This window comes from Ascaphus truei, chromosome 4, assembly GCF_040206685.1.
Source record: "Ascaphus truei isolate aAscTru1 chromosome 4, aAscTru1.hap1, whole genome shotgun sequence".
NCBI classification, from domain to species: Eukaryota; Metazoa; Chordata; class Amphibia; order Anura; family Ascaphidae; genus Ascaphus; species Ascaphus truei.
This window is the reverse complement of record NC_134486.1, coordinates 276153899-276178410: the sequence shown is the minus strand read 5'-3', so window position 1 is coordinate 276178410 and position 24512 is coordinate 276153899. Positions and strand designations below refer to the sequence as shown.

General features: G+C 43.2%; 1 protein-coding gene across 1 annotated transcript in view; it reads left to right on the top strand.

The window, feature by feature from the left end:
• The first annotated feature begins 1527 nt into the window (after positions 1-1527).
• Positions 1528-24512, top strand: part of FAXC (failed axon connections homolog, metaxin like GST domain containing) — a 35773-nt gene continuing 12788 nt past the window's right edge. Inside the window, exons 1-2 of the mRNA XM_075597510.1 lie at positions 1528-2104; positions 5581-5716. Coding sequence (XP_075453625.1) covers positions 1842-2104; positions 5581-5716 — 399 coding nt within the window. The 5' untranslated portion in view covers positions 1528-1841. The remainder of the gene's footprint in view (positions 2105-5580; positions 5717-24512) is intronic.

Sequence of the window (24512 nt, the reverse complement as noted above, 5' to 3'; positions counted from 1 at the left end):
CAAGACCTCAAGTTAAAGAGGGCTCCTGAGTATCGGCGGATCAGCTCTAACCGCGGATTTACACTAATATTCTTCATCAGTCTGTATGGAAATGCCAGTTCCCCAACAGGCCAAAGGAACTGGGTTACGTAGGAAAACACCCACATGGATTTCCGTAGGGGCCTAGAATAATCAGACTACTACCAATGAGTATCCTGAAGCAACAGCTACTTCAGTGGTTTTAAAATAAGGCCCTAAATCTGCCTGTGGAGTTTGCTGCAAGAACAACTTAGCAGGATGTACACATTTAAAGTATACTGTACAGTACATACAAATCTGTCTTTAAAAGGAGATTGCAGCTGAGCTAAAAAGTGCAAGTATACGTACCCTCAGGGGTACAATACTCATATTTATAGGTTCATGTTTTGACTCTGAGACTGTTATATATCTGGTTATGATCTCACCATCGGATTGAAACGTTGTTCATTTCATATACAATATATAAACTTTTGTAATACATGAATTTCTCAAATATTTTACTGGTGAGCTGTTATTTCTTTACAAGAACGTACTATTAAGGGTATGAGCAGATTCCTATAGTTTAGCACCAGAGTTATATTTTAACGTTATCAGGGTGTTACATAGTGTAGTAGATGAGGTTGAAAAAAGACATATGTCCATCAAGTTCAACCTATGCTAAATTTAGATGACAGATACTTTATCCTATATTTCTACTTACAGTATATTGATCGTGTGTTAATCATTGTATTTTAATACCATACAAAAAGTCTCTTCTGGACTTGAAATGTACAGTACTCGTTGCAGTGCATTCACTACTAATGGCCACATACTTATATTCAATGGGGTTGGTGGTTCAGGGGAAAGATTGCACAGTATTTTAGTTTGCACAGTATTTTAGTTTAAGTGCAATCATAATTAGAAAACTAATTATAAGCTGCAAATTGAAATAGAAACATTTGTGCATGCAATATTTTCTGATGATTGGGCAGTAATGAAACCACGGGGCCTTTCATAATATCAATAAAAGCATTTCTAAAGGACCAGTCAACATAGAAAAAATATGAAATTACCATACACAACCATAACAAACGATTGAAAAACACTTTTAAGGCACTAATGTGGCAACATACTGTATTGTGTATAGTTCTCTACAAATAATATACAACCATACATTTTGTTATTAAATTATACATTGTAGTGTTCTATTACGTATATACCAATTTGCATAGAATGACACCTTATTTTCTACCAGGATCAATGAGTTATGGGAACAAGAGTTATGTTGGCGAGTGTCGCCTATTTTGGACCTGGCCATCTGTGTACTAAAACAGCCAGTGCCTCCTACCTCTAGAGGTGGTAAATATGTAAGCAAAAAGCCACACGTTCATTGAAAGTATCACTGCTTAGTAAATAACCCATCATTAACATGTTATTGGACAGCACATTCACTAGGTCTGGTAAGGAAAGGCATGCTGTGCTGCACAAACCAGGCGGTTTAGGTAACTGTTGCAGTGATTGGTGACGTTTGGTAAGGGTGGCCCCTGGTAAGATCATAGCACCGTGCTGTGCCTTCTGCACATACAGCTTCCCAGAAGCAGCCCCAGTGAGAACTGGAACATGACATCAGCTGAGCAGCACACAGAGGAAGCAGAGAGCAGGCATCACAGGGGAGGAGGAGGAGGAGAGGTGTCCCTATGATGCTGCCTCCTCCTCCCTTCTGCATCCCCTCTCTGATACCCATCCCTTCACTATCTCCTGCTCCGTGCTTCCTCTAGGCTCCCTCTCCCCCCTTTGAATGCATCTCCCAGCCGGGCACGGGGGAGGAGGACAGAGCCCGCAGCATGCACTGGGGTGTTGGTCTCGTCTCGTCCAGGTCTTGCGTGGTTGATCTGAGTCGGAATCAGACGCTCTCCCTGTGCTGGTGTGTAGGATCAGAGGAGCCGTACTCCTTTTATGGGGACATCGTCGCTTTCCCTTTGCAGGATTACGGTGGCGTTATGTCAGGGCTGGGACCGGATTCCTGGTGGAAGAAAACCCTTTATCTAACAGGGGGAGCCCTGCTGGCTGCCGCTGCATACCTCTTACATGAGCTGCTGTCAATCAGGTAAAGGGCAAGCAGGGGCCTCAGGAATTGGGACAGAAGATGCTATAATGTAACCACTTCTATGCCTGCCTGTGCAAAACTGACAGACATCCCAAGGAACAGGTCACATCCTGCAAGATATACAGTACAATGGTAGCCTAAAACACCTTTTCATGGTGGCATCATATTGTGCTTATATATGACACTAGGACATGTTTGGGATCATGAATGATGACTTTGCTGTGTATTCTCTAGGTGTGGGGTGGATAAATATGCTGCAGCTGGTTAACCAAGATCCAGGACCTTTTCCCTTCCCCCTTCCTTGTTAGTAAATATCTCACCTAATGCTTTGCTACACAAGCAGCAGCAACACATAGACAGCCTGGCCAGGTCTATTTATGCTTTCCTTGTTGATATGATGGCTGCCTTCACTTAACCCCTTCCAAGGTGATTAACCCTTTGACTGCCACTGAGGCCTGCAAAGCAGTTCGTTGCATTGCAAGGCCCTTCTGACAGAGAAGGACTTTAAGGGCAGAGTAGGTTGTATAGCTATTGTTTATTGACATTTTGTGTGTGCCGTGCATCCAAAAGCAAAGACAATATTACCCTGCAAGTTAGGCATTAGGACAACATGGGATTCGTCCAAGGTTGTGATATCCTTTCTGAGACACACATACAAATGAAGAAAGCTCCCTTCTTCAGATGTAGAAAAAGCATTTGAATACAAAGTCTGTGTGGTCTCATTGCCATCATGCTAGATGTTCATGTTGGTACAATACAGTGCACTGGTTTTGCTTGGAAGATCTCTCCTTCCTCTCCTCACCAAGGTGTGTTTATGACAGGTGGTATATTTGCATATGACACTCCAGTTGTTTACAGAGGTGCTACATATTCTCTGCAGAAAGGAAGAGATTGAGTATGCATCCATCTGGGTTATCTCTATTGATACAATGGGCGTTCATCTTCAAAGAACTATGACAATCGCTTACATGACTGAGAAAAATGTAATAAAAGTAACCTATGTTTTAAGGACCGACCTGCCCCATAAGGACTAGTCAGTGGTTCTGCACAGAACTGGTGGGGCACAAGGCAGTTTTATTTTTTCTTGGTACATTTCTGGTGGTTAGTGTAGGCGTTGTTGTACAGGGGTATTTGGAAGATACTCCAACGATTTTAGAGGCCCACTGCTTATTTGGGAGAATTCCCAACACCCCCAAAATGTAGCACATTGCATTGAAAAATTGCACCATATTAACTTAGAGGTGCTATTCCATGCTTCGTATGCCCAAAGGCGTCTTGTGAAATAGCACATTTTAGTAAATATGGGCCTTGGTATCTCCATACAACTGCATCTGTCCAAAGCTCCTCACCCTTACAAAAAATATACTTGAATGTATCCCTAGTCTGCAGGCAATTGCAATGTCTGGATTGTGGATTTTGCTTATTGCTATCGTACCTAGAAATAATAACTAGCATGTCCTAGATTTCTCCATTGTTGTTTGGAAGGGTTTAGAGGTCATTCGGGAAGGTGACCAGTGGTCAGTTTTGGCTCTTTATCTTCTGTAAAAAAATGATAGCACAGTGAGACAAAACAAAAGAGGAATGGATTTTATTTGTATTTATAAGGTTAAGTAACAGTGGGATCCTGATCATAGCTTTCTCTCCTGTAAATCACATGCTTACCTAATTTTGTTACCTGTTGTTATCAGGAAAAAAGATAATTTGTTTGTGATCACTAAGGGGTTGTCTTGAATTGAGCTTTCCTGTCTGACTTATTCACTATCATTTTCTTCTCATAGAGTATATTGATTTGTAGCATAGAGGGAATACAGATGGAATATATCTCTTGTTTTTCCATTGCCTCACACTCAAATTCCTCACTAAAAAATGGAACCTCTCAGTTTCCTTGCCCTATCCATGCAGTGCAGCTTTAAAGGAAACCAATGATAAGAAACTGCATCTGTCATTGTCCCCCAGTAATAATCTTACTTTTTTATACAGCATCAGACATGATTGCTGCACTCTATAGAAGTAGCATACAGACGATGTAAATATTGGAAATTATTAAAAATACAGAATCTCAAAACCACAGGAATAAACATAGGCAGGTAGGAATCCACGTCTTGAAAAACTTACAATACAAGGACTATGCCTATAAATCAGGGCTCATATTGTGACGTTACCTAATCCTTAGCAGGCAGTATTTCCCCTGAGATTAATGTGTACCCACAGAGCTAATTATTTGCAAAAACAACAGCTGTTGTATATCTCATTAGCATAGGCCTAACGTCACGTTATTGTAGCACAAAGATGCGTTAACTTCCAATACCATGACATTAAGTATGTCTTAGCCTTACTCCCACTCAACAGCCGGTATAGTTAATGTAATGCTCTTTCTGGGAGAAGACATGACTCCATGCTGCGTTATTAGCCTTTTTAAGTTATGCGATGAGGCTTAACGTGGCGTTATCTTAGTTTAGAGTAACATTAAGTCACTTAATAGAGCTTTGTGGATCTGGGCCCAAGCATAAAAAATGGGGAACGTATGAGTTAGAGACTTGTAATGGGTAGTAAATAGAATAACCAGAAGCATTTGGTGTGATGGTTGTGTAGTCATTTGTATTTTGAGCATGTTTATTTTCCTGCAAGACTTGAAGATTGGGAGCACGTGACATTGGTGAACATTGATGGAGAGGAAATACCAGATAAGATATAAATGCACATTTTGTATGCATAGGTTGTACATTTACATAAAAAACTAGAACGAACTTGCACTCACCTTATATAATTTAGATAGCGTTGCTAGGATCCTGCATCCATACCACTGGGTGCATACTACTACAAAACACACACGTTGGATCAGCACTCAAAAACGAAATAACGGAAAATGATAAACCCATGTTTTCCTTTTGGTCTCACCAAGTTTCTTCTTTAATGTATCAACAACAACAAAAAAGCGACATTACAAAAAATATCAGAACACACAAGGGAAGGAAAGACGAAGGGGCCGGAGGCCTTGAAACATTGCACATTTAACATTGTGCGTCTGCTTACTTCCCTTCCCTCGTGTGTTCTGATCTTTTTTGCATTGTCTCTGTTTTTTGGATACGTTAAAGAAGAAACTTGGTGAGACCAAAATGAAAACGTGAGTTTATCCTTTTCTCTTAATTATTTTTTGAGTGCTGGTCCATCATGGTTTTTTTGTAGGTTGTACATTTAGTTCAAAGCCTGAGTATTGGTCTTGAGGCATTCAGTGCTTTTAAAAAAAGAGACCTGAGAGGTATTTAAAACAATTATTTCATCTGCGAAAAGTGATGTTGGTATCAAAACGTGCAATGAATTCATATTTAGAAATAAATGTCTAGTCAAAACCAAATGATATCTATCTATCTATCTATCTATCTATCTATCTATCTATCTATCTATCTATCTATCTATCTATCTATCTATCTGTATACACATGTTGATATATATTCCCCCCCCCCTTTTTTTTTCAGAAAAGAGCAGGAAGTGGATTCCAAAGATGCAATCATTCTACATCAGTTTTCACGACCAAACAATGGTGTCCCCAGTTTATCTCCATTCTGCCTAAAAATGGAGACTTACTTAAGAATGGCTGATTTACCATATCAGGTAAAGACTTGTGTTACTTTAACCCAAGCAAAGCTATCAATGTATTATTTTCTTAAACACAGACATTTCACTAAGCGTGACTCAAATGATGCTAGAAAGAGAACTGATCACTAGACATATGAAATGTGAAAATTGTAAAGAAAATACATCAATATCCATAAAAAAAAACACCACAGCCACATTATCTCACAGGTTTTCTTTCATCAAAGCAATTCCTTCTGTAACAGGAAAAGTATGAGCATGAGTTTGCATCTTGGATGCCCAAGATTATGGATTTGGGTTTAGCTTCCAAACTATTTAGACTCAGGGCTGATGCTTCGGCATGAAGGTATATTATGTTTTGATGCAGTGTATGGCTGCTTAATCTGTGGTAAGACTGTAAATTAAGTTTCTTACATTTGAGGGAGATCTTTAACCAGACCTGTTTTTTTGGCACTGGTAAAAAATGATGCACATACTTTCATGCATTTTGTTACAATACATGCATCATTTAAATTCAATCAAACTCTTCCTATTGACGCGCCGCAAATCACAAGTTAATGTACGCAGTATAAAACTAATGCAAAGCAACTTAATCCACTGATATTAATAGACACAACATGACATGATGCTCCTTGCATTAACTTTGCTTCAAATGTGAACTGTGACATTCTACTTGGGTATGTCTGATCATGTATGATAGATGATAGTATCATGCAGAACACACCGTTATCACTTTACATTGTGACTCCATACTGAATTCCAGTATGAGTTTGTTTTTTAGATTAATAAAACATATGTTATCTTTTTGTATGTTATTATGCACATTACCCTTTAAAAAATAATAAGAATAACTTTCCAAAATTGTTCAACGTTAAGCGGTATGCTCGTTGCTTACTACAGTATATAGACGGCCAAATTTTGGGGTTGTGCTTCTGCTGCTTCATATTGAGTGATACCAACACTGTAAAAGTCAGATCATGTTGCTTTCTTATTTTTTCCTCCTGATGCTTTCTATCAGCATTTTTCCTCTTTGTATAAATATCTCTCTATGCCACATTGTTCCTTTCTCTCGTCTTCTCTTTGGAGGCTGCCAGGAATCCACCAACGATTTAACGACATAATTGCATCTGTAAGCATGCGTGTTGAACGAGGTTGTCTTATGTCTACCTCTATTGTGTCTAAAGCCTGAAACCTTTCTCACTTACTGCCCGCACTTCTGGTATGCCCCTCCCTTCCCTTCAATATCCACCAAGCACCTTCTCTCTTCACCTACAAGGTCCGACCTCAAAACTCACCTCTTTGACAAAGCATTTCAGTAGCTCCAAAGTATTCACCCTTGCATGCACACTTACCATCAAAAGATAAAAAGTCCAGATACAGTCACCACAGTATTTAAGGACTGACTTCAATCCAAAAAAGTTCGGTGTATGAAGACAGCATGGAGAAAGAACAATTTGACACTGTTCCTGGTTCATTATACCCTTATGTACTACACCATTGTGTGCTCTCTTTCTTTATCATATCCTCGGGAGGTACACTCAGCATTTATGGACCCTTCTAGCCCACCAGATATACAGATCCAATATCACCACTATCAGAGGGCTTCTATTATACAAGGGCTCCAGTCAGAGAGAGAAGGATCTCTGACACGTCTGTTACCTATCCATCTATTGTGAGTGAGACCTATTTAGAGATTACTGTTTGCACATATTATATATATATATATGGTCTGCACTATTATTTCTTCCACTTTTTTCCCTGCATATTATCTCAAGAATTGAGCGCTCCCCCCACCTGGAAGACAATTTAATGAAAAAAGCTAGAATATATCTGCATCTGCAAAGAGTTACTAATAATTAATAAAGTCTAAAGTATTTCTATGGAGAGTAATGTGCTAGCAGCACCTCTGGGGGAAGCAGTATGGCATACACATCCGGTGCACAAAATGGCTCGTGTGATAACCAAACAGAATCAGGCACTCTCCGTGCACACTATGTTATCCCATGAACTCATTTTCTGACAGAGATTCCTGCAATGCATTGCTGGAAACAAAAAGACTTAAAGAACAAATAGGTATTTTCTCTTGCTGATTTTAATAGACCAGTTTAATATAAAACCCTTAGGGCTATATTTAACAAGCAATGCTTAAAGTATCTTATCTACCATTCATTCAAATGTGCCATAACGTGCCTTAAAGAGGTAATCTGCGCTGCACTTAAAAAGAAATACACAATACATATGTAACACTGTTCCCCCTCCCCCCCTGGGAGATCCACTCCTGTTACTCTTACTAATGTTAGTGTGGTGCTGAGGCACATCTGCTGGTTCAGGAGAGCTAAGTATAGCCGTGATGGTAAGGGGCAACAGGACAGGCTTTTGTGGTTCTCTGGTTCAGTATCTTCAGTGCTTCAGCGCCTCCAGCTGTGATGGGCTTCTGGGATGCAGGACGTCAGCTCCCACCACAACACTCCTTACCCCTCCTACCCAGGAACTGACACCCAGGCAGAGGTATAGTGAACAGATAGATTTATTGTGCATCACTGCAGCTCTTTATTGCAGCTTAGATGTTGATGTCCAAAGTCCCAGGACTTCTGGGTGGTGCTTACCCCGGTAGTATGGGGCCTTGAGTCTTGATGGTCCCCAGGCCTTTCGGCCTGGGGTGGGCCAGATCATCCATGCCATGGGAGAGTCTGACAGCCCATGCTCTTCACCTTAGAAGGCAGAGCAAGACTAACTAATTTTGCTACTCTCACTTGGAGAAACAAATGGAGCATAGAAGGCGGTGCAGCTGCCCACGTCAGTGAAACAGACCGGGACTCCTCTGGATCAGCAAACTATAAATTTATTGTCACATTAAACAGCCAAAAACGTCTGCTCTGACATGTTTCGTGTGAGGGATCTCACATTATCAAAGAGCATGCTCTTTGATAAAGTGCGATCCCTCGCACAAAACATATCAGAGCGGACATTTTTTGCTGTTTAATGTGACAATAAATTTATAGTTTGCTGATCCAGAGGAGTGCCAGTCTGTTCCACTGACATAGACAGCTGCACCGCCTTCTTCTCTCCATTTGTTCTTTGCCAGCACCTTGTTTGGAGCACGCCGACAGCGCCAGGATCTCACACACCAACAGTGAGTTATGCACTGATTTGTTCCGGTTTCTTCTTGCAAAGTGTTCCTCAGTGAAGAGGTTATAGTGGGGCCGGATACCACTGTGTTATAGAGTGTGGCTACGTGGGATTTCACTTCATTGCGTTGTATATACGTCTCAATATTGCATTTGTGCCTGATCTAGTCTGAGTAGCGTCGCTGAGGGAAGTCGTGTCCCCATTTCTCTTGATACTCTCACTTGGAAGTCTCTGGAAGCGGCAGGCTCATGGACTGTACCTATCTCTGATAAGCTGTACACAGGCCATGAGTTACCACCTTACTTCCTTCACTTACAAGTGAAGCATAAGGGGGGTCACTGGCCCATAGATTTACTTGTTACTGCCTGGAGTTAACAGGACTTACATAACAGATACACTATGTGAGGAAAGAAAGGTATTATGGGACATACCCTGTTATACATACATACACTACCCCCACCAAATACACACACACACACACACTACCCCCCCAAATACACACACACAGACACACTACCCCTACCCCCCTCAAATACACACACACAGACACACTACCCCTCCCCCTCCCCCCCCCAAATACACACACTTACACATTTCCTTCACTATCCTGACAGTGGCTGCGGGGGGGGGGGGGGGGGAGGGGGTTAAGCATCTTGTTGCCGCTGGGCCCGACGTCTCCCCAGCTGCTTGCCTCTCTCCTGTATTGTCCCACACCGGGCTCTGGGACATCACATGCGACACGCACTTCCAGCGTGCACTGGTATGAGAGGCCCGGCATGGGACAGTACAGGAGAAAGACAGGCAAGCATCTGGGGAGACGTCAGGCCCAGCGGCAATAAGAGGCCCGACCAGTGCTGACAGGCCCCCCCCCCTACAGCCACCGCCAGGATAGTGAAGGAAAGAGGCAACAGCTGGGGGTTGACAACCTGCAGAGAGCCGCACGTAGGAGCGGGAAGAGCCGCATGGGGCTCGAGAGCCACGGGTTGCCGACCCCTGACCTTGGGGTTTATTCTATATAGTCCAAAGCGGCGATCAGGCCATTTCCGTAGTCAATGGGGAATTGCATCCAAAATCAGCCCTATATAGACTTACCCCCTTAGTAAATATGGCCCTTAATGCAGTACAGGCATATCCCGTTTTACGTACACCCGCTTTACGTACACTCGCAAGTACGTACATTTATTTTTAGTTACACCATACACCTGTGTACGTACGCATGCTTCGCGAGTATGGACACCAGGGGGCGGCGTGCGTGCGTGTGCACCTCTCATCAATACTGCAACCTCCTTCATTGTGGTCCCTAACTGAGTGGGAGTGCAGGTAAGGGGTAAGGGGGAACGGGGCCAGATGGCAGGGGGAACGGGGAGATCGGGCGCGCCATCAATCAGCAGCTATAGCAGTGATTCCGCCCGCACTGCAGCTCCTGGCTCTTCTCCCTCCGCTCTCCTCCTCCCTCCCTCCTCCCTCCTCCCTCCTCAAAGCTTGATCTAGCCTGCTGCTGCTGTAGATCGGAACTGTGCATGTGAGTTACAGGCTACGGGGGAGGACGAGGTGCTCTTCTACTGCATTCTGTGCTTGTGTGTGTGTCTGTGTGTGTGTCTGAGTGTGTCTCTGTGTGTGTGTTTCTGTGTCTGTCTGTCTGTCTGTGTGTGTGTCTGTCTGAGTGTGTGTGTGTCTGTCTGAGTGTGTGTGTGTGTCTATCTGTGTGTGTGTGTGTGTGTCTGTCTGAGTGTGTGTGTCTGTCTGAGTGTCTGAGTGTGTGTGTGTCTGTCTGAGTGTGTGTGTCTGTCTGAGTGTGTGTGTGTGTGTGTTTGTCTGTCTGAGTGTGTGTGTGTGTTTGTCTTTCTGAGTGTGTCTGTCTGAGTGTGTCTGTTTGAGTGTGTGTCTGAGTGTGTGTCTGAGTGTGTCTGTGTGTGTGTCTGAGTGCGTGCGCGTGCGTGACTGAGTGCACGTGCATGCGTGACTGAGTGCGTGCGTGACTGAGTGTGTGTGCGTGTGTGACTGAGTGCGTGTGCGACTGAGTGCGTGTGCGTGTGCGACTGAGTGCGTGTGCGTGTGCGACTGTGTGCATGTGCGACTGAGTGCGTGTGAGTGCGCGACTGAGTGAGAGTGCGTGCGCGACTGAATGAGAGTGCGTGAGAGATTGTGTTACTGAAGGAGTGCGTGAGAGATTGTGTGACTGAGGGAGTGCGTGAGAGATTGTGTGACTGAGGGAGTGCGTGCGTGACTGAGGGAGTGCGTGCGTGATTGTGTGACTGAGGGAGTGCGTGAGAGATTGTGTGACTGAGGGAGTGCGTGCGTGACTGAGGGAGTGCGTGCGTGATTGTGTGACTGAGGGAGTGCGTGAGAGATTGTGTGACTGAGGGAGTGCGTGAGAGATTGTGTGACTGAGGGAGTGCGTGCGTGACTGAGGGAGTGCGTGCGTGTAAGCCAAGCTGATCAAGGACCTGAGTAAGGCCGTGCGTAAAGTACCGGCGATGCCGCCCAAAAACAGACACATTGCCGCCGCCGCGTGCGCTTATAGTAAGCGCGAGAGCGGCAATGCGACGGAGCGGACTTTGGAAGCCGGGAATATTTGATTTTCAAGGGCTGTCACCTCATGTGACAGCCCCTGAACAAATCAAATGTCCGGGAGCCCGCGACGCCGCCGCAAAGCAAAATATAACTTTTGCTAGCGGGGATGGGTGTCGTCGCCGGTCGCGGGCACTATACGCGCGGCCTAAGGAAGCACAGCATTGTAAAACACTGTACAGTACAGTATTGTACTGTACTGTTTTCACCAAAGTCACAAAAAATAAGTCCCAAGAATATATCAGTCAGTCAAATAAATGCACCTCATCTTCATGCCCTTTCAGGAAAAATACTGTACAGTAGAAGATATGCCCTCTCCTTCATCCTTCCTATATATTTTTAAAATAATTTTCCATTCATCCATGTTGTATCTGTCAGCACATAAGAAAAATCAGCTGACATTAAAGATTTTATTTCAATAAAGCCTACTGTATTTATTTTGGTTACAAATGTATTATTTACATCAGTTATGCACATATATGATGTTTGCAGTACAGTACATGCATTGTAAAGTGGAAAAAAGGTAGTGCTTCACTTTAAGTACATTTTCACTTTACATACATGCTCCGTTCCCATTGCGTATGTTAAAGGGGGTATGCCTTATAATAGATTCCATGACAATCTTTTCAGTTAATCTTTTAACTTTAGATATTTATTTTTAATAGTATATTTGTATATTTAGGCACCCTATCTAGCAACATAAATGGTATATTTATAGCAGATATGTCGTATTATTATTTAAGGCTACTAAATATTAATAAAATATGAAATTAATAAATGAAAAGCTGAACACGTTTAATTTTTATTACAGTACCCATTGCTTTCGGTGTAATATTTTTAAATATACCTTGTATAGCTCCTTTAGGTCTAAGCGCTTTTGGACATGTGGACATTTGGACTGTGTAACCAAGGTGTCATGGAACAAGAATCATATTTCTGTTTGACCCACCTTCTGCTTGTCAGCTCCTTAAAGGTGCAGTTCAGTCAATATCCTGCATGTGTGTTTTTTTTAATAAATCAGTTCTGTAGTAAGAAAAAATACTTTTAGCATTTTCTGTTTTAAAAAACAACAACTTTGAAAGACCAATTTTCTTGTATTCTATTTTAACAAGCATTTGCTAAGGCACTGCCCCTTCATGTCCTGTCACAAGCCCTGGCACACCCCTTTGTCAGCCCTGCCCTCCCTCTTGCACATGTCAGTGCAGGAGTGCTCATGAATATTCATGAGCTTCTACTGACTGACAGATGCAGATAAAAACATATCCCTTCTCTAATGATATCTCCAAATTTCGCCGATCAATACATGGAGAATGAATTGACCTGCAGCTATGCAGTTCTTTAGGTAAGTAGAGATTGCCCACATGAAACTTTTGAAGTAAAAAAATAAATAAAAAAAAAAGACTAAACTGCAGCTTTAAGTTCAGCTGCATGTATTTGTTCCACACACACACTGTGCCTGTGTGATGTATCACTATGTTGCCTTTTCTGCCTCTGAGCATGTAGCCAGTGAGTTGCTACAGCAACCTCTGAGATCTTTTCTCAGAATGGGCTATCCTGTCCTCCCCCTGGTTTGCTGACAGTTGGTCTGTCCTCAGACTATTGCTGTTACCCAGATTCCCCCACACTTCCTTTTCCTTCCTACACTGGCTGAGTGAGTACGTTTCTTGTTACCCTCCACTGGCAAGGCCCACTCCTTTTCACCTTTCTCTACTATCAAGCACTCTCACTATAGAGAACTCTCTCACAACACCATCATCTACAAGTGCCTTTGTGTATCTATGCTTTCCCCAATAAAGTGAAGAAAAGACAAAGAACTTGTTGTGCTTGTAAAAGGAACGAGTTGAGCTATCTGGGCCTATTCACACATCACACGTGACCCTGGCTTCAGAATACAAGGGGACAATGGGCAAAATTTAGGCACTGATTTTTAAATAGTTCTCCTTCATCAAAGACCAATACCTTTACCACTCCCCCCCCCCCCATTAACATTAGTACTACACACAGATACACTGCTGCTTTTTACATGATGCCTTGTTATTATTGGAGATTTATTTGCAGTCTCTGTTATATAGAGCCTCAGTCACTCTAAACCAGGGGTGCGCAAACTGGTGGGACGAGATTGTTTTTGGGGGGCGCTGCACTTACATAGGCCCTGCGCTCTTCCACAAAGCAGTTAAATTAAATGCCGGGGGACCGCCCAAGGCCTCTGTAAGTTCCCTTACCTTGACTCAGATGGCTTAAGGTGATGTGTCACCATGGCAACGCGGCATCATTTGACTCTTGAGACAAGGTAAGGGGGGGGCGCGAGCAGGGCCGTCTTAACGTATGGGCACACTGGGCAGTTGCCCGAGTGCTCCACAGCATAGGGGGGCCCCACGCGCCCGGCCCATGCGTGCCCACCATTCTAAGTCTAGCTAGGAGGGCTCGCTCTCCCCCTGCCACGGCGCCCAGCACCCCAGCTCGCTCTTCCCCCGCCCGGTACCCCGGCTCGCTCTCCCTCCGCCCGGCACCGCTCGCTCTCTCCCCGCCCGGCACCCCGGCTCCGCTCGCTCTTCCCCGCCCGGAAGTGGAACCGCAGCTCGCGTCACAGCCGCTCGCAGCCTAGCAGTGCAGCACTTCCGGTGCCTGCTGCTGCTAGTGAGCGCGTGGGAGGCTGGTGATTGATTGTATAGACAGGGCCCTATGCACTGCTTTGCCCGGGGACCCCTAATGTTGTTAAGATGGCCCTGGGCTCGAGCAGTGGGGGGGAGCAGGCAGAGGGGGGTGCAGGGCAAAAAGTTTGTGCACCCCTGCTCTAAACGGTATCTCATGTAACAAGCAACACGCATCTCACTGCCAGATGAACAAGAGCTCAGGAGTAATGTAAATATACAACTGCCAACGTTTCCCCCCTGCCAGGATTCTGATGAAAGGCTGCTGGATACATTTACATGAAAGTGACCTACTTTGTGTAAACATTCCTAGTTACAGTACAAAAGTAACAGAAACAGGATCTCTTCTGGCAATATTAGAACAAAAAGTTCAATTTACATGAGTCTTTGAAAAAGATTTCCATTTATTTAGGGAGAAACACAACGTTTCAGTTCTAGTATGCACCTTTCATCACCTTATGTCAATGTAACGGTCAGACCCCCACCCAATCTCATATTGGCCCCCGTGGGTGTAATCTGCTCCCAATTACATGTATTTGTGTTGTGGTGCACCTGCTGGCAACAGGACTCCTGAGTCTCCCACTGGTTGGTAATGGGGAATATCACCATGACAGGCGTCTGAGGTAGTGTTCTGAGTCCTACTCACATTTGGTACAGAGCCTCCACCCCATCAGGATCCCTATGGCTGCAGGGAGGAGTATCTGACAGGGAACTCATTGGTGCATCTTCCTGGGGAATAACTCCAGACTCACACAGGAAGGATCTCTTGAACCAGGGCATCTTTAATAGTATGTTACGTGGCAGACTGCCCATCATAGCGGTCGTACTTAGCCGCTTATTTCGTTGAGGTACTCCATGCAGAAGGTTCCTCCTCTCTTAATTGAGTTGCTCTCCACCTCTCCCCTAAGGGAGATCACCAGCTGTGCCAGGTCCCTGGACACAGTGTGTATTCAGCTTGTCACTTGTCACTCGGACCAGCAGAGCTTATCCTTGAACCTCACACTCTTAGAACTGACTAAGAACAGACTTAGACTGACTAACTTTAGGCAGTTCTGTGTAATATATAGACTCCAGAAAGACCCACCTCTCTGTGTCACTAACAGTGGACACAAAGCATGCTGTCACTTCCTTTGCTACATATGACACTTCACCAGGGTTTGAGGGAAAACCTTCATGATAGTTACTTGCAACCCTGCCTCCTTACCAGGATTACTGCCTGCATGAGAGAGATCTGTACACCAATTTTACACATGGCTACATCAAAATGCAGGAATATCTTATAGGCAGAACTATTCTGACATGATCTGTGGCTACAGAGACAAGGCACACGCATTGATAATGGAACCAGCTCAACTCTAAGAAGTGTTTGCACATTTAACTTCAGCAACTGATTATAAATAATTCAACATGGAAACAATGCAAGACAATCTACAGCTGCAGTTACTGATCTTTCTGCTCTCAGCAATACATCTCAGCCCTCCTCAGCCCCACTTATATCTTAGCCCTCCTCAGCCCCACTTATATCTCAGCCCTCATCCCCAAATATATCTCTAAATTCCCCCTGCGTTCTGCTCATGACATCCTCCTTTGCTCCTGCCTTATTATCTCCTGGCACTCCCGCCTACCAGACTTCTTCCGTTCTACCCACTCTCTCTGGAATTCCCTACCACGTACCATCAGACTGTCCTCCAGCTTTCAGACATTTAAAAACTCCCTGAAAACACTCACCTTTTCAAGAAAACCTATCCAGCATACCTCAAACATCCACCCACCCACCCATCCCTCCAAACTTTAATGGGACCAGCTGAGCAGCTGGATCATACTCCACCCTGAGGCATTCTCTGTTCCACAATGAGCAGCACTTTACCTTTAGTCCAACATTACCCCTGATTCTCTCTAGATTGTAAACTCTCAGGAGCAGGGCCCTCATTACCTTCTGTATCAGTTTGTGCTTGTTTGTCCTGATTTGGTATATCATTCTGTTCATGTGTAGCAGAGTCCCCCTCCTTACCTTCAGTGAGGTGTAGTGAGCAGGGATAAAATGGTGAAACAGAGCGCACAAGCAAAAACGGAGCAGGAAGGACCCAGAATCAAAAATAGAATAAAAGGCCACTTTAATGTGACAAAAGACCCATCCAACGCGTTTCGAACGTCACAGCGTTCTGTACTGCTAAATATATGTAGGGTATGAACCTCAGAAGCCTAGTCCTGTGTCCCCACAACCATTGGCGGACGACTCATCCCTCCTGTTACCAGCGTGCACCACATATGTAGTAATGGCTCCAATCTACTGCCGGGTGGGGGAAACACTATATATATATATTTATATATATATATATATATATATATATATATATATATATATATATATATATATATATATATATATATATATATATATATATATATATATATATATATATATATATATATATATATAACCCTGGCTGTGCTCAAAGCTGTGACCATGCAGCAAGCTTAAGCCTATAGGGAACCATGTTAAAAATGGTTTTTGAGGCAAAAAGTGGCACTGTGTGCTCATTTGCATGTCATTTCCCAGAATCCCTTGCTGCAGTGGAAGTGCTGTATGCTGGGTGATAATGGGGAAAGGCGGGGTTGCAGACCTGCCTAAGACATGCAGATGAGCATACAGTTGTATTTGCATATTTGCTTTCCTGTGGAGGGTTTTTGTCACTTTTTTTACTCACCATAACTTAACTCAGTATTATGGTATAGCCTATCCCATAGCCTCTTTGCATACCCAGTTAAAATCAACCCCACACTGATGAGACCAATTAAGGTCGAAACAGCTGTCTGTGGGTGGTTTTCTGGGTATGCACCTTAACCCTGGCTGTGCTCAAAGCTGTGACCATGCAGCAAGCTTAAGCCTATAGGGAACCATGTTAAAAATGGTTTTTGAGGCAAAAAGTGACACTGTGTGCTCATTTGCATGTCATTTCCCAGAATCCCTTGCTGCAGTGGAAGTGCTGTATGCTGGGTGATAATGGGGAAAGGCGGGGTTGCAGACTTGCCTAAGACATGCAGATGAGCATACAGTTGTATTTGCATATATATATATATATATATATATATATATATATATATATATATATATATATATATATATATATATATATATATATATATAATATCACTTTTGAGCACATGTCTTAGACAGGTCTGCAACCCTGCCTTTCAACCATTATCACCTAGCATACAGTGTTCCCACTGCAGCAAGGGATTCTGGGAAATGTCATGCAAATGAGCACACAATGTAACACCTTTTGCCTGGAATATCCATTCACATGGAGCCCATTTATCTGATGCATCGCCGTTCACACAGCTTTTAAGCACAGCATGGGACTAGCAAAGCAAGTACAAACCACTCACAGACATGTTCCAACCTTGATGGGTATTATCAGTGTGAGGTTGGTTTATACTTTAGAAATATTTCAAAGCAAGTATATTCTTTATTGGCTATATGCTAACGGTGGAGGTTTTCTGTCGCCTTTTCCCCCCACCATAACTTAAAATGTATGGTATATATATATATATATATATAAAGACCAGAATAGTCTAATTATCTACACCAGGCACATGTGCAGATAATTTGACTATTCTGGTCTTTTCTTCAAGCAGGATATTCTTTTCTAACTATCTAGCACAGACACCCTCTGTAGGATAATATATATAATGTTTTTTTCAAGTTATTAAGGTATTTAATAAATTGATTACAAGAAATACATACCTTCCCCATGGGCCGTTTGTTCAGACTGTGTATGAAATTGGAAGGAGGGGAGTATTGATTATAATTTGAAATACGTTTGTGTATCTTGTGATTGGCATCGTGTTCTTTCTGCCTTTGATGCTTGATTTTTTTAAACTAATCATCTCAAGCACACACAAAGAAGTGAAAAGATTTCTCCTTAGTCTGCCTCAAAGGTAGTTCAATAAAAGCTTTAATCACTCTCTATAAAGTGTAATGGGACAGGAGCCTGTAGCCTTTCCCACGTTATCCTGGTAATGTGTAGCACCTTCAGGACTGCATTAAGTTACTGATCCCTAGAGCTTTGAAACGGATACTTACTATGCAGTGATAACCATCGCTACAGCAAAGAGTAAAAAAAAAAATGTATACAGCATAAATACAATTGTATTCCTTTTATTCACTACAGTAGAATGCATTTTGTGTGTTTGCAGATTTACACAGAAGGATATTGCAGATGTTATGTACAGATGCAGTATTAGATCACTTGCCTGGGAAATTCTGGGGCAGTCTCACAGTAAATGTCTCAACATTGCCTCAACATTTCTGTGAGATTCTTAATGGCCCATCGGATTAACACAGTGGAGGGTCCCTGTAGTCCCTTTCAAACTGAATGGGACTGCAGGGACCCCTGCTGTGTTAATCCGATGGGCCATTAAGAATCTCACAGAAATGTTGAGGCGTTTACTGTGAGACTGCTCCAGCATTTCCCAGGCAAGTGATCTAATACTCGTGGCTGCATCAGTACAACGAGGCCAGTGGGCAAAGTGCCTCAAAAGAAGCAGCGGTATTATGTCTAATTTACAGACATTGTTAACCTGGTAAACACTGGCGCAAAACTATTTTGTCCTCATTATAGACAGATGTAATTATCTTAAACCAGAAAATGAGATTGACCTTTTAAATTTTTTTTTTTAAAAATCAGCTTTTCTTTAAGAAGAAAGTGGAACTGTACATTTAAAAATAAGAAATAGGGTTTTTCTGGACCCTTCCAGTACCATAACAGCCCGACTGCTGTGTAGGACAGAAGCCAAGGACAGGAAGAAATTGCCTAATTGTGCTTAGTATTTTGGCAACGTGGTTTAAATAAAATTGTCATTTCAGTGAACTATAGAGATAATTTTTTTCTACATATTGTACTCTAACACTACAACTGTGGATAGTTTTCCTATATATATCTAGAAAGTATTCATTCTTCCTGGGGCCTTTCCAAACACCTGGATGCAATATTTATTCTTAGCTTGCTCATTGTTTCAGTGAAAAACACTCTAATGCACTTGTTGGCATTGTAAGAATAGCTCTGACTGGGAGACACAGGCATCTCTTCAAATATATTGGCATCGTGACTGCAGCATTTCCATAGATCAGATAAATCCATTACATGAATAGGGGGAGAGAGTGGCTAATGGACTTGATGGACTTGCTGAAGAATGTTTTTGTCTATGAATAATAAATAATACCGTCATGCAGAGTACAAGATTGCCGTGATCCAGGGTCATATTTTAGGATAATTCCTAGAATGGTTTCTTAAAGCAGCAAAATGGGGAAAATCCTATATGTGTTTTTTTTTTTTTTTTTTTAAATAAATCAGTTCTGTAGTATTAGGTAATACTGTCTGCATTTTTTAAAAACACCTAATTCCATTTGTTATTCATTTTGAATGTACTAATCATTATTTGGTTGCTACAACAACCATTTAGAAAGTCATATCCACATCCTCTTTTGAAACAGGCTCTGACACACACCATTTTGAGGTCTGCCCTTTGGCAACAAAGTATCACAAACAGATCTGTGGCTGTGTTACAAACAGCAGACTGCCTGTTACTCTGAAAGCTGTAACAATAATGTATTACATTTGGTAATATAATGTTACATATCAGTTGCAGCATTTCACAGACTGCAGCACAAAGTTAGAAGGCGGCATTATGTTGGGCACACAATCAGAATTTTTACAGATTTATAACATGAGCACCAAATGATTGCCATCTTAGGTAAGAATGTAGAATTATACATCGTCACATGCTTTACATATACAAATAAGAAAAGAAAAAAAGGCACGGAAAGTAGTATTGCTGCTTTAAGGCTGGGAATGGATTTTGTTCTCCAGTGTTAGAACAAGTGTTAAAAAATAGTAGGTTTAATGGAAATGCACTTCTTTAACCCAGACTGTGCTAATAAGCTGTGTAATGTGGCAGGCATAAGCTTATAGGGGTCCATGTTAAAATGAATAAGAAGTAAAAAGTGACAAAGTGCTTATTTGCATGTCATTACCCAGAATCCCTGTCTGCAGTGGAAGCAGTGTTTGCTAAGTGATAATGGGGAAAGAGAGGGTTGCAGACCTGTCTGAGACATACAAATGCACTATAAGTGGTACTTTTATTTACTAAAAAAAGTAGGAAAGTTTACTGTGAACCCTTAGTTTAAAGCAACTGTACAGGCAGTCCTCGTTTTACAACGTTTCGCTTTACAACGAATGGCTTATCCAACGCTATGCAATGCATACCTATGTTCATTTTTACAACGCCAAAACGGCTTATTCAACGCTCTTACGACGCTTTGCAAAGTTGTTTATGTGTATATAATATATATATCATATAATATTATATTATACTATACTGTATAATATATAATATTATTAAATTACATGATATATTATGTTATATTATATATATAATACAGTATATACACTATATAATGTATGTGTGTGCTGCATATCTTATTGCCTGAGTAAAATATTTTGTGTATTTCAGCATTAAAAATGCCTTCAGGAACGGAACCTTTCATTTAAACAGTGTTCCTATGGGAAAACGTGTTTTGCTTTAAGACGTTTCGCTATCCAACGCCATTTTGAGTAACGCATTGTGTTGGATAATCGAGGACTGCCTGTACTGTAACAATGAGATGTATTTTTAGTAATTTATCATGTGATTATTGGTACGCAAATTCAAATAATACAGTAAATGCAAAAAAGCACAATACACACACAGCGCACCGGGATTAGTGACCAAAGAATAAACGTATAATCCAACACAGTGACAAAAGCGCTCAAACGCCGGATCCTTTCAGTCAGATAATATGTGTGATATACAGATCAGCAGGATAGGACAAGGGGATTGACGAAATCAATGCTGTAGTAAAGTCCCCGGACAGACCAATAATCCCTGAAGGGCAGGTCCGCCAACAGAAATCATGGGGCCCGGGACAAACATTTTAAGCAGGGCCCCCCACGTGTCGGCGGTATTGCCTGCTGCCCCCCCGCCCCCCATTTCACACGTCACGAGCCCCCTCCCTATCCCTCCCTCCCATGTATTTCTCTTGCTTCCGTCTCACCCCCTCTCACTCTCCCCCCTCGCATGTATTTCTCTCCCCTGCGTTTCACTCTTCTCCCTCTTTTCCTCACTCACCCGCTCTATCCTCTCCCTCCATCAATTACCCTACGCTCACTCATTCCCTCCACTCCCACAAGATATATACCAAAAACTTCCCACCCCCAAATACATTTAAAAAAATCCACACCCCCTAAATATATACAACCTCCCCCCACCCAAATGCATATAATAAACCCACCTACCCAATACATATATATAAAAAAAAAAACAATACATATATATCTTACTGGGAATATATATGTGTGTGTGTATATATATACACACATACATACCAGTACACACATACACATACATATATACACACACACACACACACACACACACACACACACACACACACACACACACACACACACACACACACACACACACACACACACACACACACACACACACACACACCACATCACAAAAATAAACAATCCTCCCCAATACATATAACAATTCCCCCAAGTACCCCAATACATATAAAAATACCCCAAGCCCCCCAATACATATAAAAATTCCCCCAAGCCCCCCAATACATATAAAAATTCCCCCAAGCCCCCAATACATATAAAAATCCTCCAAGTCCCCCAATACATATAACAATACCCCCAAGCCCCCCAATACATATATAAAAAGACCCCCCCCCCATACATATAAAAAAAGACTTACCTTTGGATGATCAGGCCGGTTCCAGTGGATGCCGGTAGGGGTGCGGGGGGAGGTGGATGCTGGTAGGGGTGGTGGGGGGGGAAGGTGGATGCTGGTAGGGGTGGTGGGGGGGGGAGGTGGATTCTGGTAGGGGTGGTGGGGGGGAAGGTGGATGCTGGTAGGGGTGGTGGTGGGGGGGGGGAAATGGTGGATGCTGGTAGGGGTGGTGGGGGGGGAAGGTGGATGCTGGTAGGGGTGGGGGGGAAGGTGGATGCTGGTAGGGGGGGGAAGGTGGATGTCTGTTGGGGGGGGAAGGTTGATGCTGGTGGGGGGGGAGGTGGATGCTGGTGGGGGGGAGTGGATGCTGGTAGGGGTGGTGGGGGGAAAGTGGATGCTGGTAGGGGTGATGGGGGGGGAGGTGGATGCCTGTGGGGGGGGGGGGAGGTGGATGCCGGTGGGGGGGGAGGTGTATGCCGGTAGGGGAAAGGGAGCGAGGAGCTGGCTGGATGAGGCTGGGGAGGGCCGCGTGCGCTAGGCCCAAAACGCTGCGCATAGGAGTGGAGATAGAGTGAGGGCTGGCGCGGAGGATGGTCTGCCGGGGTGGATGCCGGGGTGGTGATGCCGGTAGGTGTGGCAGCCTGGGGGGAAGTGGAATGTGGATGCCGGTGGGTGTGAGGCCCTGGCTGGGGAGGGTGCGCGGAGGACAGTGCTTATGCCGGTGAGGGGAAGGTGGATGCCGGTGAGGGGAAGGTGAGGTGGATGCCAGTAAGGGGGCCCGTGGGGGGTCTGAACGGGGCGGGGACACACTACACAGACAGACAAAAAAAAACACAGACACGCACATACAGTCACAGTACAGATAAGTCAGAATGTACTTAACGTTTATGTTGTATGTGAATAAGCAACTGCACAGCCGGGAACATTCAAACTCACTTCTCCCGCCTGTGCAGTTGCTTATATTAACTTGTAAGTCCGTCCCACTCCCCGCCCATGAGGAGGGCCCTGATTGGATCCCCTCTCCTCATTTTTTTTTTTTACACTTTTTTTTTTCTGACACACGGTGGCCCGGCGGCGGCCGCGAGCGGCCGGGCCCCCCTGACTCAATGGGCCCGGGACGCCCGTACCCTCTGTCACCCCCTCTTGGCAGCCTTGCTGAAGGATAAGATAAGTGGTCATAAACCACAATCAAACCCACATTGGGATGGTTCCTGGACTCACAATAAACGTTAATTGAGAATTAAGTATAATGCTGACAGATGCCCCCGTCCTATGTATCCTGATGGGCGTGCAGCCAAGTTAAGTGATGTTAATCTTGGAGAAGGAAAGAGAAAAAACTGGCGCACTTTATCCTTGATAAAGTGTATTGTGTACACGAAACGCGTAGGAGGGTGTCAACCTCCTTTTTATGATGGATCAATAAAATAAATTTTTATACACCATTTGGGACCCACTCTTGGCTGTGCGCCAGTTTTTTCTCTTTCCTTCTCAAAGAATAAACGTAGTAAATAAAAGACTTGAAATAAAGCCTCTATTCAATAATAAAATATTTATTGGATTAATTAAAAAAGTCTAATAGACCATACATAAAAACACACAAACAATCAGGCGGTGTTAAAGCCGCCCGAATGCAGGAGCATGCACTCACACTCTTATGACATATGAATAGAAACCCTGAGGTAACACACAGACCCGTAAAGCAATACTGATCTGCACAAAATATACAGAAGTGCAGTCGCTGGGCCAAAAGCTGAAAAGGGGCAGACAGGCACTCACCATAGAAGCGCGAACTGGGGCCGCATGCTGGAGCAAAGGCGTCCAGACCGCACCAGCCGCGGAGATGAAACTAGCAGCCCGAACTTCCTGGTGTGCAGCTACTGCCTCAGCCAATCAGCACAGCGCGTTAGAGTGACCTCTCGTGACCTCTACGCATTTCGCACCCACGTGCTTCATCAGGAGGTGACGTCAGAGGTCACCCACGCGCTTAAATCTAAATGAACAGCCAATAATGTGGCCAACTCCTCCCTAGTGATTACCATCAATCAATATCTGCTGATACAGTCACAAGCTTCACAATACAAGACAATGATACAAAAATACAAACCCTGCATGCATGCAAACCCAATGAATACTCATGACATCACAATGATAAATATATACAAATACATATAAAACCGACAATAATATGTAAAAAATACTGAGTTACAATTGGAAATTGAATATTAAAAGCAGCACTGCTTTTTTTTTTTTATTTAAAAATGTATAAACAAGTTATGAAAGACTGCAAATGTGGCACAATGTATATGACAAATGTTATTTTTTTTTCTTGAAAACGGAATAAAATACAAAGTTGAATAAAATACTACCTTAAAGACAGAGTGAGCTCAATAAGCTCATTAAAACCTTTGGGTTATTAGACTCTAAAGTGTAAATCCAGTACTGCTCCTTTCTTAACAGAGCAAGATCCCTGTTTCCCTGTCTGGAATGTCTGGCAATACTATCTATCCCCATACACCTAATACAGCTAGGATCACAATTGGGACACTCCTTGAAGTGTTTCAACAGAGGGGTTAATGGTAATCCCTTTTCTACAGTTTTGTGGATATTTTTGACATTCCTGAGGTGCTCAAGCATACGTAATTTAAAAGCTTGTCACAGATCAGATTTTTTAGTAC